The sequence below is a fragment of the Haemaphysalis longicornis genome, unplaced genomic scaffold, assembly GCF_048455015.1.
Source record: "Haemaphysalis longicornis isolate Haplotype H1 unplaced genomic scaffold, Haemaphysalis longicornis Haplotype H1 scaffold_8, whole genome shotgun sequence".
Lineage (NCBI taxonomy): Eukaryota > Metazoa > Arthropoda > Arachnida > Ixodida > Ixodidae > Haemaphysalis > Haemaphysalis longicornis.
The window spans coordinates 162,552,269-162,569,137 of NW_027526445.1; the positions used below are offsets into that span (position 1 = coordinate 162,552,269).

Consider the following 16,869-nt stretch of genomic DNA (forward strand, 5'->3'; position numbering starts at 1 on the left):
AGCATTTCGCAGTACGCCTTTGCGTAACATAGCGCGCGATATCAGCACGCCAGACAGAAACAGCACTGCGCGCGGGCGTCGCAGTTCAAAATTCCCGCCACGGGCAACCGGCCGAGAGAAAAACCGTCGCGCTTTCCAGACAGCGCGAGAGTACAACTGTCGAACCGGTTTAAACCGGATCGTGCGGGCGAAGGGGGAGGCAGGGCAAAGGCAGGGAACATCACACGTAGAAAAACTCTATCAGGCGCCAATCTTCTTACAGCAATGCGCCCGCTTATGTATATGTATATATATATTACCGTGATATGCCATCTCCGTGAATCATTCGTCGCGGAAAAAAAAAACGCGAAAAAATAAAACCCTGGACCCTGCAATAGTTTACCTATACATGTGACGATGTGAAAGCCGCAGGGGGTAAAGAGAGCGAACAAAACGTAAAAAAGCAATTACCGACGCAATATTTATACTTTATGTATAATTATATGTATATATATATTTATAGGTATGTATATATATACTTTGTACACGCGATGTAACACTGCACCACCACCTTGTCTCTCTCTTGGTATAACACGACCGGAAAAAAAAACAGCACTCTCCGAACGAACACGCATCCGCACACAGACGCACATACATATACACAGACTGTAAAAGAAAAGAAAACGAGGTTTAAAAAGCGGAGAATAAGCCTACGCTTCATACGGAATGAAGTAGAATCACTTGATCACACCGCGTCGAGGAATGACAGCGCGCGCATTCACCGGTCACCCTCGCACAGTACGCGTTAACGCACAGACCAGAACCGAAAAAACAAAAAGACATAAAACGGTGCTGAAAAGTTGACGAACAGCCACGGGCATTTTTTTTTTTTTTTCCTTTACAAGCGTTTGGTTATTTTAACCACATCGCTCAGAGGAGACACGTAAAATGTGTCTGGAATGTGTAGGGTTCCATTGAACGCGGCTGATGTAAGATTCTCGGGAGGGGGAAAAAACCCGGGCTTTTTAAATAATCTCGTGTGGAAGAGAGGTTGTTCCCTGCCCCTCTGTCTCAGTGTACTCGGCCTTGCGCAGTGAGATTGTCCGCACATGCGATCGATTCAGCTTTCTCCTGGTAGAACATCGATTCCGATCTGCAGGGCAGTGGCTTCTTCTCTACGTGGTGTGCGCCACATTCGCTGCTATGACTTGGTGGGGGACAGAGGGAGAGAGATAAAAGCACGGCCGATGCAATGCAACAACCAAGATATGACAAGCGTAGGCCTTTCTGCGTCTTTCAGGGCTATATTATCCCGCCGCGTTATTGACTATGCTCTTGACAAGATGTTCACTTTCGCAGAAAAAACTCTCTTTGCTGTCACGAAAAAGCTGTCGAAGTAAAGGGTAGATAAATATAAAAACAGCTTCGCACAACTTAGCGTAAAAAAAGAATTTGTTTTGTTATTTGCGATCACGAAGCAGATTTATTTTTTTCTGCATATTGACATTGTAAGTCATCATCACAACGGTGTTTGGATTCTTCGCTTCCCAAGCACCGTGAAGTCATTGATGTGAAAACACAAAGACCTATGAAACAATACAACGCGAAATTTGTGGTCGGCATCACAAGACAACTTTGTAGGATTCGGTTGCAACCGAATTCTCGACGGAGAAAAATTTGTTCGAGACAAATCGACTATGTATGACGCATTAAATCTCCATGACCACAAATACAAGAAAATGACAGAGAAGGCGCAATGGGGAATGGATGCATGTTAGGGACACGGTTTGACGCACCTCTCCAACAAACGTTTCCTAACTCTGTTTCGTTTTGTTTTTTGCTCACGAGGGGAAAAAACATACGCACCTAACTTTGCTGTCCTGTACACGACGCAACGCGTTGAAGCTTCAAACTACTCCGCGATATAACCATCACATACACGATGTCGAAGTGATCGATGCCTAGCGAAGTACTCATTTCAATGCGACATGACGCTAGCTTTTTGATCACAGCGCCGTCCAGCCCCCCACAAGACGCATTCTCTGTCTATAGTGCACAGGATAGTATCTCCATAATTTAGAACACAAAAGATATAGAGCTTTATATGAACAATCAACAGTACAGTTAAAATTGGGTCTGACAAAGTCGGGGCGGGGTTAAAGTGACCCCCTAAAATCCGGAATTTGAACGGAATCGGGAAGCGAAAAACTTTTTCAAGTTGGGGAATTGAGGCATTTGTACAGAACGAGGATAAAATCGGGATGAAAGGGAAAAAACGTAGCTTCAACTGCGAATTGCGATTAAGTGCCCCGGAAAGACCTAAAATTCTGCCCACTATCGGCGTGTAACTCGGCCGAGGACCGCTGGGCGGTGGTTCCCATCCAGAAATCCACGGCGCATGCACTACGAGTGCGGCGAACCGACCGTTACTCTCAGTGGCCCAAAATGCGATATGCATCGAAAAACTGTACTTCGACGAGGAATAGTAGGACCGACGCGTCGTCGCTAACGTGTATCGCAGGTCAGACCAACGTGCGAAAAAAGGACACCGACGGCACTTTGCGCCCAGCGACATCCACTTTCAATTTGCTTCTACAAAAGCGGCGGGCTGCAACCACGTCTTGCCAGTGCGCACGCCTACGAGTGTACAAATGTCTACGCTTCCCCCTCTCCCCTTCCACCCTCCAGTTAAGGGGAAATCGGGGACAGTTGCAGATCTGGGAGGAAGCGCGGATTCTGAACTAGCGCGACCCATCGGAGCAACCTGACCCGAATCCGACCTTCTGACAAGAACGACCGCTGATATGCCACCAATCGCACAAGTACAGCAGATCCTGACCGCTATCCTTGTGCGTTACGGAACGGTACATGGTGTGAAGAACAGGTTGTAAAGGCACTTGAAAGCATTTTTAGGCTCCCTTTTCGTTCAGTGCGGCTAAAGGGAGGCGAACACGTACACCAGCAGCGGTTAACATGAGGGACCGTAAAGTCCCCGGTGTGGGAATCAACAGGGACCGATAACAGCGGCAAAATGACCCGCGAGTGGACACGTCACCGAGTTACAAACCGAGTTACAAACAAACGCACCAGCGCCACCACAGCCGCCTCACGACCCTCCACAGGGATAGAATTGACCACGCTATGCGCGTATATGCTGACTCGCTGAGTGATCAGCGTCCGCATCTGAGGACTGCGTGCGACGCATAGATGTATACGCGGAACGAGCTTTTATTTTCTTTGTTCTAGTAGGCTTAAGCGGGAATGTGCATTCTACGGTTGTTCAGGAAAGGTTAGGCGATGGACTCATTTTGATTCTCTGGCTCGAGTAGAATTACTAGACGCGCGCTTTTAGTTTTGACAACTGGTACCATGAAACGGCGAAAGCGGGATGCTATGGCCGCAAAGGCGTAAAGAGAATGGGGGGATCGACACGAGTTAAGTCAAGACAGATAAGTTTGCCAACATATATATGAGAAGTAGGATTCGCGTTTCAGTGCTTCGTCGCCATCACTGTGTGTATCGCAGTAAAGGAAAAGCAAAACAAGGAGAGAAGCAAATTTGACCGGACTTAAGCTGTCGTAAGTATTGCTTTAAGTTTGGCGTTACTTATCAGCACTTACCCAGGAACAAAGAACGAAACTGACGTAAACTGATAACTATTTTAGAACGACGGCTGATCAAGACGACCTTTTGGCGTCAGGGCGCTGCTCCGCTTTTATGCGGCAGTGAAACTAACAATGCACTCCACCAAAATGGGGGGTGGGGGGGGGGGGTTCCTCTGATCTGGCATGTTGTCAAGGCGAAAGTTCCAAGGTATTGTCCTGAAGTGGAAAGTGTGATATGCACGTTTCTTGGTTTAATGACGCCGTATGTGACAAGCGTTATCACGTCTATAGAGTCACTGTAGTGACCCGGAGTCACACATTTCGCCAACGCATAAAAAGCACTTCCTATCATTTCTCTTTTTTGCTTTTCCAGCGGAGCACATAAAAGTATACATTTCGACTATCGCTCCCAAGTAAAAAAAAAACGAGAGAACAAAAAAGAGCGTTCAAGGAACACGACAACACACTAGCGGATGGAGAAGGCTTCACGACTGCGAGATTTGATCCATGTATACGCATGACTACGAAACCAGCGCGATGAATTGACTTATCGGTATCGTCCATTGACTAGCTTCGATGATAGCTTTGGTTTGGAGCTGTTATTCGTTAACGAGGTCGATATAACAAACATAAGGACGCAACATGTGCCAATTGACGCGCGACATCCACTAACCACTGGTAAACGATTCCGTTCCCTCATTACCTCAAAAATTAGCATTAGCTTCGCTCGAAGCGGAGCAGTATTTCGGGGGGGGGGGGGGGGGGGGGGGGGGGGGTGATTAGAAGAGAAAGGTTAGTAACACTGACAATATTTGTTTCTTCTTCGACTACGATTACCGCGGCAGGAGCTTTTAGCTCGATTTAGTCCAATTTTTGCTTTATAACATAGCGGTCCATTAAGCTTACACACACACTAACACTGCATCACGAAGTTTTAGAGAACCGATTACGCCCTGTTCCTTTTTTTTTTTTTTGTCGTGATACCTGACTTTGAGGGTACGCAAACGACTACGCCATTATTGCGCCTAAAGATTACGATTCCAAAAAAGACGGGTAAATGATATGCACTTGACGAATGTAGACTATTCTGTACTGTGATAGTGTGTGAAGTTGTAGCTGGGATTCCACACCAAAGAGTACAAGCAACTCCAAATCCCGTTTACGTTATTCCAAGCCGTTAGCCGCATCGTTAACCGCGTTACTATAGGTACAATATTAAACAGTAAACAAACACGACGTTATCCTGTGTTAGCTATATCAAATAGGCAACCACTCCCCGGAATTCGGTACGCGGCATACAACTTTTGTCTGTTGGTACGAAAGGGGCAGAAAAAATGGAGGCCAGCTACGACGCGGCTCAAGTGAAGGACTCGACGGCGCGCAAAGTGTGCCAGGGTGCCACAAAATGGCGGCGGTCACTGTTTGTGTGGCGCGGCTTGATATGCGCTGCCCACGCACAAGGTTTGTCACGCCAGCGATGCTCAGGAATGGAGGGGAGGGAGACCTTGCGCAACGCATCAGTGCCCTTGTTTTCTTTTCTTTGCTGATTTCCAGGGTGCCGGCGACACGAAGACACAACAACTGGAGGCGTGCGACAATCCGAGATGACGTCGTCGCGGCGGCGGCGCGGGTGTTTTGTCTTGGATGTCGTCTGCGCGCGGCGGCGTCATCCGAACGGCCAGTTGCCGCATCCTGCCCAGCCTTACAAAGTAACGCCGCCGCCGATGTCCTCCGAACAGTACCGCTACGCTCGCAGTCGCCGCAGACGACTGGGACGGAAAAGTAATAAAAGTTGACGCTGCTCTCCAATTGCCTGTGTTCGGAGCGCGACGTCGCGTACGAGCTGGCTGACTTTTTCCCCCGCCATATTTGTGCATTTTAGAACTGCCTCGTCGGCCGTTTTTCTTGCTGGTGATTACTGGTCCGAGATGTATCCTGCAGGCAGCCGAGCGCGGTAGATTCGTTTTTAAGCCCCGCAATTAACAGGCTTTCGTGGTGTATTCCTGCCTTTTTAAAATGTGTGTATGTGTGCGTGTTACTCGTCTTCTACTTGCGTAATGGATTGGGATGTCATTGAAATGGCACACTTTCAAGACAGGTGTGCGCTTCAAACAACGGCTGGAGAGACGATTGACTTTGTCACGCCATTCCCGCGGCGGGAAAAATAGAATAAATAAACCATGGAAAACCTTACAAGAGACCTGGGTGGGCGAGTTCGCACCCGGTGGGGCGAAGCAGCGCTTGAAGTATAGGAATGTGATTTCGTCTCGCAACTGGAGCGGTGGATAGAGGGAAGGCTTAGCTGCACACGAACACGTGGTTTATCATAATGGTGGGGGGGAGTGGCGGTGCAAGGTTGACTAGCATTCATTCAGTGATCGCAGTTGGGAAGAAGCACACGAAACGGGCACAAGTTTCACGGGACGAAACGATCAATTCTTTGGTAGGGCGGAAAGACTCGGCATTTTCCTAGCATTCGTGCTGACTGTTTTTCCCTGAGCTTCACGTCACAAATGTACCTATAACGGAAATAATAAAGGTTGTAGATGAATGCCGATTATAGTATACGTAATGTGCATTTTTTTTCTTGATCGGAAATGATTTAACTGTTGCCGCTTAATTATAGTATCAAAAATCCAATCCCCAACCGCCAGGTACGCACTTCGTCGGAAACATGAAGCTCGCAGGAGATGAAACAACCTTCCTCAAGGCATCGAACTACACCTGAGCCAATCGCGGACCAACAGATAACCCCGTTCTGGTTCTGCTCGGTCGCGCTTAGCATTCGAATGAGAAATGGGACGGCCAGCCTTTGTGGACAACAAAATTCCGATGTGACAATCTGCCACGGTAAACATTCTGTTCGAGACGCGGCGTCGTGACAACAACTGATCGAGAGATGGTAGAGAGACGAGCAGAAAGGCTGATTGGATGAGACAATAGAAACACAGCGGGTCACACCGACGGAGGGCGCTTCGAGCGCGTTCCACGGCGCGCCAGGCCGACTAGGACTTCACGCACTCATCCTTTCTTGGAGGGGGGATCAATGAATTCCCAATATATACTTAAACAAACAAATTAACAAAAAGGAGACCGCACCATTTCACCGCAACTGCGAAACGAAAAAAAAAACGCATTTCGAAAAAGAGCGGCTGGTGGGAATAACCGGGTTTCTGCGGAAAACTGACCCCAGGAAAAAAAAAAAAAACACGCACATACAGACGTGCTCACATGTACACACAAACACACATACAAAACCATCCCTCGCTCCTACCTAGCAGACGCCTAGAGAACCAAAACAAAAAATTCGAACACTCTTTGAAAAGCCGCGCACCACAACAAGGCAAAACTAGATTGCCTTATCGACATTTTGATCTCTGCGCTTGTTGCAAGGAAGTAAATGGTTTGGAAAATTAAGCAAGGTAAAGACGGCAAGCCTATCGGTTGATCTACTGGCAGTGTACCGACTGCCGCGAACTGACGATTCGTAAACGGCCGCCATTTTGTTTGAACGGCGACAACGCGCGATAACCGAACGCACGCTCGTGACGGGCGGTTACCATCTCGCCGGGCAATCGAAGTTCGGCCCGAGGTTTAAGTGGCAAAAGCTGAGAGAGCGCAGCGATTGTTCACGTAAAAAATAAGTAGGAAAAAAGCGCAGGCGTATACACGTGCGGTGTGCTAATCTTTGGTGAAGTGCTTCTTAAACCCCTGTGTGACATGATATATTTATATATCGCATAATATAATATGTATACGTACAGGACATTACACTCTGACAGGTTGGAAGGGCGATATCGCTTTGCGAAGCCTGCGCACACTCCGCGGCTATGTACAAGATTCTCGGCAAGGTGCAACAACCTCCAGTCAACCTAATCACATGAGATATGCTTTGCAGATCGTACCTCCTGATCACCGAGACGCAACACTCATCGGAGCAGTCCAGAACATCGCGTGTCCAGCCTGGCTGCACGAGAAGAAACACGTAACACTGTCCGGTCAAAAAAAAAAAAAGATCGTAAAGAGACAAAAGGGCACTCGTGGACGCCGTCGACTAGGCCGAGCGAAATTCCCGCGACGTCAGCGGAGACCCGCGGCGTTGGGCCAATCACAAGCCGAGTCACAAACAGCTGCCTTACGTCACACCGGTCACAACTGTTAACTTTCGAACACACTGTAAGGCGGCGGGAAACGTAGCTTCTCCGAAGGTCTCGGCGTTCTTCGAGAAGACGCATTTCCTCGGCACGACCCGGAGAACCGGGCTTTGTCAAGTGCTGACGCAACGTGACCAGACATCACTGGACTGGTAGCAGACGACGGGGGTTCGAGCAGACGACGACTGCCGCTTCAAACGCGATGCACACATCGTAGCAGACGACAGCGTCTGGATCGTCTGCTAGCGTTTCCCGTTGCGAGTTGCCGGCGGAATGAGGAGGACTCCGGTGGTAGTGGGCGCGTCACAACTCGGAGCGCCCGTGGAAGTTCATCATCATCATCATCGGCATGGACGCGCGGAGGGCGGCTTGCGTTTCGCGCTGCGGAGTCGCCTCGCGAGCAGTCCCCTCCGCGGACATGTCGACGGGGCGAAGAAGAAAAGGCCATCGTGTTCGCGGCTCAGAGGCACCAGACGCGACCCCAGGACGCTGCGGCGGCGGCCGGCTGCAACTGCGGCGGCGCGGCCAGGCGCCACCAACAAGATGGCGGCGGCTGCGGTTGTAGGGCAGCGGCCGCGGCCAGCAGGTCCAGGGCGGGCGGGGCCCGGCGTCACTCTAGCTGCTCGAGAAAGTTGGGCGACTTGAAGTACTCGGGCACGTTGTCGTCCAGCCGGGCGATAACCTTGTAGATGGCCTTCTTCCACGACTGCTCCTGGTCTTTGCCGGCCACGATGGCGCGGAAGAACTCGCGCAGCGTCTGCTCCACCACGTACCGGAAGTTTTCGGGCACCTGCGCGGGGCATGACGGGAAGAGCGCGAAGCGGGCTGTGTTAAACGCGTCATCACGGCTGCGCCCTTCGTCCATCGTTTAGATGGTGAATAAAATTGAACTGAATCTCGTATTGGTCGTGAAGAATTCATTGTGTAACTAAAGGTTGCGCTCGCTTACATAACGACAGAATTTGACAAGCACGCGGAAGGGAACTTTTTTTACAGAGAGCGGAGAAGTGTCCCCTTGGATCAGATAAAACCTTTTTTTTTTTTTTTTGTCGTTAGCTCAATTCTTTTGCAAGGCGAGCGGAAAGAAACTTCACTAGGAGAAGCAAAGGAGAGCGTCAAACGCAGGCTCGCACCTCGATGTGGTTGTTCCTGTTGTAGTGAAGGTTCAGGACCCTGAGGAGTTCCGAGTCCGCGCTCACTTTCAACTCCTCAACGTTCTTGATTCCTTCACTGACAGACTGACGGGCGTACTTCTCCATCTGGATGTAGTAGAACTCCCTGCGCGAGCAAAAAACAAAACAAAGTTCACTTAAAACCAGGTTCAATTCAACAAACCACAAACAATGATTGCACAAGGTATGGCAAGCAACTCTTTTATTCTGTGACTTCGATCCTCTTCTTCGTGTTTGTGAACAACGTGGGCGAAACCATAGGTATTCACCGTCAGAGTTCTTATAGTTTTGTAGCCGGTGCTATTTTGACGGTAATCGCTACCCACGCCATTGGCATGAAATCTTTGTGAAGTCGCGCTTTGAAGTATATGCCAATCGCCCCCCCCCCCCCCCCCCCCACACACACACACACACACCCCAAGCTCAGAGCACGCCCGAAATCACCCACATACACGCTTAAATGATCTAATTGACGCTATGAAACATAAAACGAATTGCGCATACTAAATATACAATCACGTATGTTCATTTTCAGACTCCAAAAAATAACGATAGCTCCTACCCCTTGTAGCGTGTATATGTCCACGTGTACGAGCGTACGGGCAACTACTGAGCACTACGGCGAAACAATAACCAAGACGCGAACAAGACCGCAAAGAGTAAGAGAGAAAAAAAAAGAGAGATACGTTAGTTAGAGGACAAGACGTACGCGAAGCGGCAGGCTAAGTAACAACGTTGTTGCCCAGAGCGGATTAATGGGATTACGAGCAATGAGCGGATTAATAGACGACTACGACGAGGAGGATTCTTCCTGCACTGCCGCGGGAACAGACGTCACGGTGGGGCCCTCCTAATTGAACGGGCATTATCTTCTCCACCGCGGCCCGGCCGTACGGGGTATATGGCTTCTCCCCTTAGCGAACGAGGGAGGCAAAGGGCCTTGCCTTAAAAACCGCCGCGTGATTAGCGAGAGAGGAGCAGCGTTCACGAAAATGAAAAAAAAAAAAAAAAAGCGCACCTGGAACAAGAAAGCAGGAGTGAAGAAGGAAGACTCAGGGAGAGAGAAAAATGGCCGTGTTATTTTTATGGGCTAACAAGGTAATGTTAATCACGTTCCTCGTAGGGAACCGAGGCAGGCACCAGGGAAGGCAACGATTACGAAGGTTGAAAAGCAAGCGAGCATAAAAGTACTCCCTTCTAAGATTAGGAGCAAGAAAAATATGCATAAAGAACAAAACAGGCCTGCCACAAAAAGAAAACCGGGGCGGCGGAAAAAAAAAAAAACAGGAGCAGACGATTTTGGATTCTCCGCTCAAGCAGACGACGCTGCGAGGTCGGAGCTCCGCTGGGGGAGCTGCTGAAGTATGCGCGAAGTGTTTTAAAAGACTGCGCGTGTGTCCCCGAGCAAATGACCTTTTTCTCGGTGGCTAAGGTTCTTATCGCGTAAGTGCGGTGCCACGCGGTTACTCTCTAAGCGCGGGGGCGCATGCGAGGAAAAGAACGCAAGAGGGCGCCACTGGGCAAGGCTTCGCGTCGTCTGCTCGTTTTCCTTATTGTTCGCGCTCCCGCGCAATAAAAAAGTGAGAATGAAAGAGAAAGAAAAGCAGCGACTTTCTTAGCAAGATGGAAGCTTGCCGGCGTTTTCTAGTCTTTCACGCGCTGTAAATCAAGCAGCGAGAAAGAAGTAAGCAGAGAAGGAACAAAGCGACGGACGGTAACAACCCAAGCAGAAAAGGACACAGAAGTTTGCGGGCGATGCGTAATATTTCGCGGGCCATTAAGTTCTGCGGCGCTGCTGAGGAGAAGAGAAGGAAAAATTTAAAGACCAGCGGCATCCCTGGGGGAGATAAGGAAGCGAGGACAGGTATATGGCGTGTTCCCGGTTAAGAGTCTCTCCCTGGACGGCAAGAAGGGAGCCGGGGGAGACATGCACGCCGGGAAGGCGGTCGACCACCACCAAGGCTGTTTTACGGGGCTCAAATTTAATTCGACGTGAAACCACGCGAGCTGCTTGTCCGCGTTCCCCCGCCGCATCTCAACGCCTTCATGCGATTATGCGGATTTTTTTTTTTTTTTCTCCTCTAACCGGTGATTGTACCACCTTTTTCAGTTTCTTGTTGTATTATTAGAAGGAAAGAGATGAAGGAACAGCTGCGAGTGAAAACAGAGGGCTCCGTGCGAAAGAAGCAAAACATTTACAACGGTATAATACCGCTGCATTAGAGTAAGCTTCGTGAACCGCGGCCGTAAAGACTTCCGCGAGACTGAACCGAAATACTGTCGCGTCCGCTTCCTTGGGACGCAAGTATCCGCAAACACGGCGGTTCCAAGCGCCCATGACGTTGCAGACGAAAGGACGCGAAGCAGAAAGAAGTAGCTTTAAGAACAGCATGGATTGAACAGCGCTAAGCCGGGTCAATGTGAAGAGTAACAAACACGTTGTCCCGTCTTAGTTAAATCCATGCAAAACTATAGCTCAGCTTCAAACAATCCTGCAGTTTAAGAACAGCTTCACTGCAAAGGTACAAAAAAAAATGGATTCGATTATTGCTCAGCGATGAAGAAATAAATCTGTAGTGAACAGGCAGTGTGGAACAACCAAGAAATTTTCACCGAGGCCCTGCGAGGAGATTCCGCGCTTAACGTATACTACGTAGTTTCGTGAATGGCATGTAGTTAACTCATTATCTGGTCTTTCGTGACACATCCCGATGTGAGTAAAGTATCAATTGTAATGTTATCTACTGAGGACAGGACGTAGTACACGTGCAAGCATCTCGACACAATGAATTAGTTGCGAAATGTACGGGCTTGTGTGGAATAATCGTTTCCCTTTCTCTCACCAGATGGCGACAGATGCCTAGGTTTTAAAAGAATATAGCGATTCACTGGATAGCTTTCACATCATAAGAACCGTTCAGTAAGCACTACTGTTCTGGGTGTATTGACGTCGTCAAAAGGCAGTTATGTCGGTTACACTGCCGAAAACTGAATGATAATTTTGTTATTGCGGTGTCACGCGTAGAGGGGACGACCGTAGGCGGAGCTGCGCTGGCGTTTCCAACTCTGCCGGCAGATGGCGACACTGTATTTGTCGTCCTGTTGGAAAGCCCCTTTCGAAAGGAATCTCGGGCCCTCGAGCTACAGCAAACTCTGCAGCCGCGACGGGCAACCGTAAAATTAGACCACTTGTTCAATAAGATGACAGGCTTCGACCCCACGGTTAGGACATCGCACACGGTTACAGCGTCTCACACACTACGATTGCCAAGCTCCCTCGCGCAAGTGCCTGGTGTTCTTCACATTTGTATCTTCACTCGAGCAGGGTATGGACACTTCACAGCGCGTTTATGGCGGTTTTGTAATAATTAGGGCTAGCAGAAAAGACGCAGACGCCACGAGTCTGACCCGACAAAATAATAAATACAGGCGTCCGTTCCACGCACACAGCATACTCTACTATCTATACTGTTTTCAAGCTGCATACGATATGCACGAACCCTGAGAAAGTACGGAGGAGGCTATTCGGGGTGCTGCCCATTCAAGTGAAGTGACATTTAGCCCACGCGCTCGCGGCAAGTGCTACATGCAAGGCGCGAAGAGGCACAGCGCGTTATCTCGGTCGCTGGCGAAGCGCATATCTTGCAGGCGCTTGCGAAGCACGACCATTGTTTTCCCGAAGGCGCTGATAGGAGCCCAGTGTCGGAATACACGCGGAAGAAAGGCCACGCAGGCAACGGCACTCCTGCGGTTTGCAAGCAAAATAACTGCACGCAAAGCTGAGAGCAGGCATTCGCGAAGGCGTTCCCGCTGACTTTCGGAAAAAACATGGGAATGCGCTTCAAGATATACGAACTAAGTGCGCAGTATGCGCAAGTCTTACGAATGCAATTTGGCTTCTAAGCTGACGCATGAACTAATGCACTAAATAAGAAGTGACATCTTTTGATAGTGCACCCACTAACTGCTAGCCGACGATCCGACTCTTTGTACACAGTAAATGCTACATTCTACACCACAGAGTGATTTTATCACGCCAGTCTGACAGGAGTGCATAAAAACTCTTCGTGCAGAGAAAATGGTACATTACATAACCTAGAGAGAATTTATTGTGCGGTTGTGTGATCACAGTACATTTACTTTGTGATAGAGTAAATTTACTCCATGGCAAAGTAAATGCACTATACCACAGAGTGAATCCAGAGTACATTGAAAAGAGTTGAATGGGTGGCAACGAGTGACTCCACCGAGATAGACACGTAAGACTTCTACCCCTCGCTTGTGACGTATCGACAACCCTCCCCCCCCCCCCCCCCTGCCCCCACACACACACAACCCAAGAATGACAGTTAAAGGATGGTAAGAACGAGAAACGGCATATCTGAAGAAAGGTAACAATGTGTTGCTTCAGCTAGATGCGTTAGAAAGTGATTGACGCGTTCGGGTTTTCTCCATGATCCACGTATTTCTTCACCACCTTTTGCTCATACTCTATGCAACGACGCGTTCGATATGTGCTATATAAGCCAAAGTACGATTGTAGTAGCAGCGGAGTACTGCACTTTTAAACGCTGGGCAGTCTACAAATATTATATGCAGTTTGTTGTTCAGCTTTATTTATGTATTCATTTGTAGTCCATGAACTACTCAACATGCATGGTGTAACCCGCTGCTTCACAATTCCTCATGACAGCGAGGTTTACTTTACTTTTTTCTGAATGTATAAATTCCTGACAATGTAGCCTCTGTTTAGTCCTCAATCATAAGTCCGATATAGCTCGATACAAACGACAACCGTGTTGCCGAACTAATAAAACCCCCTCCCTTATAAAGAAAAAAAAAACAGAAATATCGTAGGCCTCGTACCCAGATCTCAGGCAGTGGAGACGGTTGATAGGACATCCTTTTTTACCAAACAACGCAACCAAATATCAACAACCAGTCGAGAAAGCACAACTTTATATGTTTCTTGTGTTTGTGTTTAACTGCGCGTGTATTGATGGCCGCAAAACCTTACATTCCCATGCAGTGTTCGTCCTGAGAATTAAAACTTTCACATTCTTATTCGACCCGCCGCGGTGGCTCAGTGGCTAAGGCGTTGCGCTGCTGAGCACGGGGTCGCGGGTTCGATTCCCGGCCGCGGCGGTCGCTTTTCTGATGGAGGCGAAAAGCAAAAACGCCCGTGTGTACGTGATTTCGGCGCACGTTAAAGATCCCCAGGTGGTCAAAATTAATCCGGAGCCCTCCACTACGGCGCGCCTCATCGCCTGCGTTGCGTCGGCGCGTTAAACCCTACAATCAATCACATTCTTATTCGCAAACTTGCTGGTCCAGCGTCATGCTCCAGCTTATCGAATGTCGGTCGCTCCATATATACTTGCACTCTCTCTGTGATGCAGTCGCAGCCACACATAACTTCCTGACTTACACTAGCTCCTTCTTATCAACGAGTAAATTTCTGCGGCTCTCAAGGAAGAGAGCCACAGACGCCCTCAAATAGCCTAATCTACGGGCATATCTGCCCCCTCGCGATCCAGTCAACGAAGATAATAAATTCCTCCCACCGTCTTTCAAAGGAACATGTGGCCCGGAGTCGTTCTGCTCGAAGGCGATAAGAATTACATGATCTGGTCTGCAATACACGCGTACATCCTCGCCGGAAACCACCCGTAGATAATAGACCGAACAAACAATAGACAATTAGCGCCGCTATCAAGTTCGAGTCGATTGTTAGCCATTTCTTTTTCTTGTACAATTCTAAGAAACATAGAGGTCGTAGAAAACGAAATCCGTACGCTTCCGTGAAGTTTCAAGTTTCTCGCGTTGACGAATGCGCGATGATATGAAGACAATGCTGACCAGCGCTAACGTATTCGTCTCGCTAGCGTGAAGAAATGTCAAAGACACGTTCATCAAGCCAGCAATGCTCCAACTATGTAGCTTCAGCTAACGCGCCGCCCTGATCATCGAGGAGGCGTGACCGCCTAATTTCTGGGTGTCACGTGATAAGAAATGTGGGCAAGGAACGGGAGGTGACGTCAGATGCTTCTTTCTGTGTAACTTCGGTGGTGTTTTTTTGTTAATTTTCTGGTAAGGTCTTTTTGTAAGAACGCTTATTAGTTGTTATACTTTATTTTCCCTCTCTCTCTCCCTCTCTCTCTCCCTCTCCCTCTCTCTCTCTCTCTCTCTCTCTCTCTCTCTCTCTCTCTCTCTCCCTCTCCCTCTCCAAACATCATGTTTTTTTTTATTCTACTCGATTCCTTCTCATGTTTTCGCTTTTTGTAGAAAAGCTGATGATGATTATGATTGCAGTACAGTATACGCACACAAAAATACGCGAGAATCAGGGATCGAGACTTGCGCGAAAGCTGAATATGGACTCAGTTCTGCGAAACAATTCAATCGCACACTGGGTTAGGTTTACTGCCGGATCAAGAAGTTGGCGAGGACAGCCTCCACGGCGCCTCAAGTATGCCATACGTTCCACTCCTAGCGCATTTCTATAACCTTCGGTATAATCGCTTTAGCGTAATTCCATCGTCCAATGGACTCGATTACTTTGCAATACAATACCAAGTACTCGCTTGCACGAAAGTTTGCACGAACACCTTATTGCTTAATACTTCCGCATGTTAGGGATTACGCAAAAGGCAGGAGTACGTACAACGGAGGCATGGCCACCGCTTACATTCGCTATATCGTTTCAGCGCGCAAGTTTCTGCGTCAGGTGCGCGTCTTCGGACAAGCGCAGCGACATGCACCCGCTCATGCGCCGTAGTTCATGTCAGCGCATGTCTCCGCCAAGATACCGCGGCGAGGGCTGAGGGTGTCACAACGGTGATAGGCGTTGGCGGGCCAGAAGCCAAGGCTCTTGGGCGATACGGGCAGAGCGCGTGACACAGGCTCGGCACAAAACAAGAACAAGACGGAGACAATTAGCGGACGCGCGCAAATGAGAAATCGCAGCCCTTATCGCCCGACCTGCTCGGCTCGGCCGCACCGAGGGGGTCACCTTGGCCGAAGACAATGGCTATCGCGGACCGCCGGTTAACGGCGTCTCACGCGCTACGCTGCTCAACTCGTACTCCTACGACTTGCGCTTCACTTTCTACGTTCTCCCCTTGCTCGGGTGAAAAGCAAATACAGTGGAACCCCATTCATGCGTTTTTTCACCGAACAAAACGTAACAACCAGGAAAATGCAACAGTGCGGAAACCTTCGTAAGTGAACGAAAACAGCGCAGCTAACTTTGACTTGCAACCATGTATTTCTGCAAATTTGGCTTTCGAACCCTAAAAAAAAAAAAAAAACTCGAGAATGTATACTATAGGATTGCTTGCGCTTTTTGCGAACGCTGGAAAACACCACGCGTGACAATGCAAAATCCCTAGCGATGTCGACTCTCTTCCGCGCTGTCTGCTTGTCTACTGCGTTTAGTATACAAGCTTTTCCTGAAGGGAAAGTGCCTCCCGTTTTCGCGACGCCGTCAAGGCCAGGACCAAGTTCGCGGCTGCAAGTTCAACGGTGTTGTTCTCAAAGCTTAAAGCGCACGATTACGACGAGAGCGCGGGCTATTCTTGCGGTGCTGCTTTATGGCAAACATGCACTTCCGGCATTCCGAAGTGCAACTTCCGTTGTAAGCGCAGTGATGGTGGTGATAGCATAGAGTGATATAGGGACATCTAGTGGTGACGAATCGCACCCGCGTGCGGCTTCATGCAGCCAGTCCCGTAGCTACTCCCGGCCAAGGCTCGTCACACGTTAAAATGGAAAATGACGGTCCGCGCATGTTGTCCGGGCGGCTTCGGAGTGTCAGATTGCGATGAATAATCCCGGAACGTGCTCTGTGCCACGATGTAACAGTGAGGATTTTAATACATGCGACTCTATGTGAGCTGCGCCGGGACTAGACAAACGCAACGTCGCGGGCAAACGCAGCACTGAGGAACTAAGAGCGGG

General features: G+C 49.1%; 1 protein-coding gene across 2 annotated transcripts in view; it reads right to left on the reverse strand.

Annotated features, from left to right (window-relative positions):
* Nucleotides 1-285: 285 nt before the first annotated feature.
* Nucleotides 286-16,869, reverse strand: part of Pros (homeobox protein prospero) — a 211,335-nt gene continuing 194,751 nt past the window's right edge. For both annotated transcript variants that reach the window (XM_077681151.1, XM_077681152.1), the window contains 2 exons: nucleotides 8,872-9,016; nucleotides 286-8,528 (listed from right to left, as the gene is read on the reverse strand). In XM_077681151.1, coding sequence (XP_077537277.1) covers nucleotides 8,349-8,528; nucleotides 8,872-9,016 — 325 coding nt within the window. In that variant the 3' untranslated portion in view covers nucleotides 286-8,348. The remainder of the gene's footprint in view (nucleotides 8,529-8,871; nucleotides 9,017-16,869) is intronic.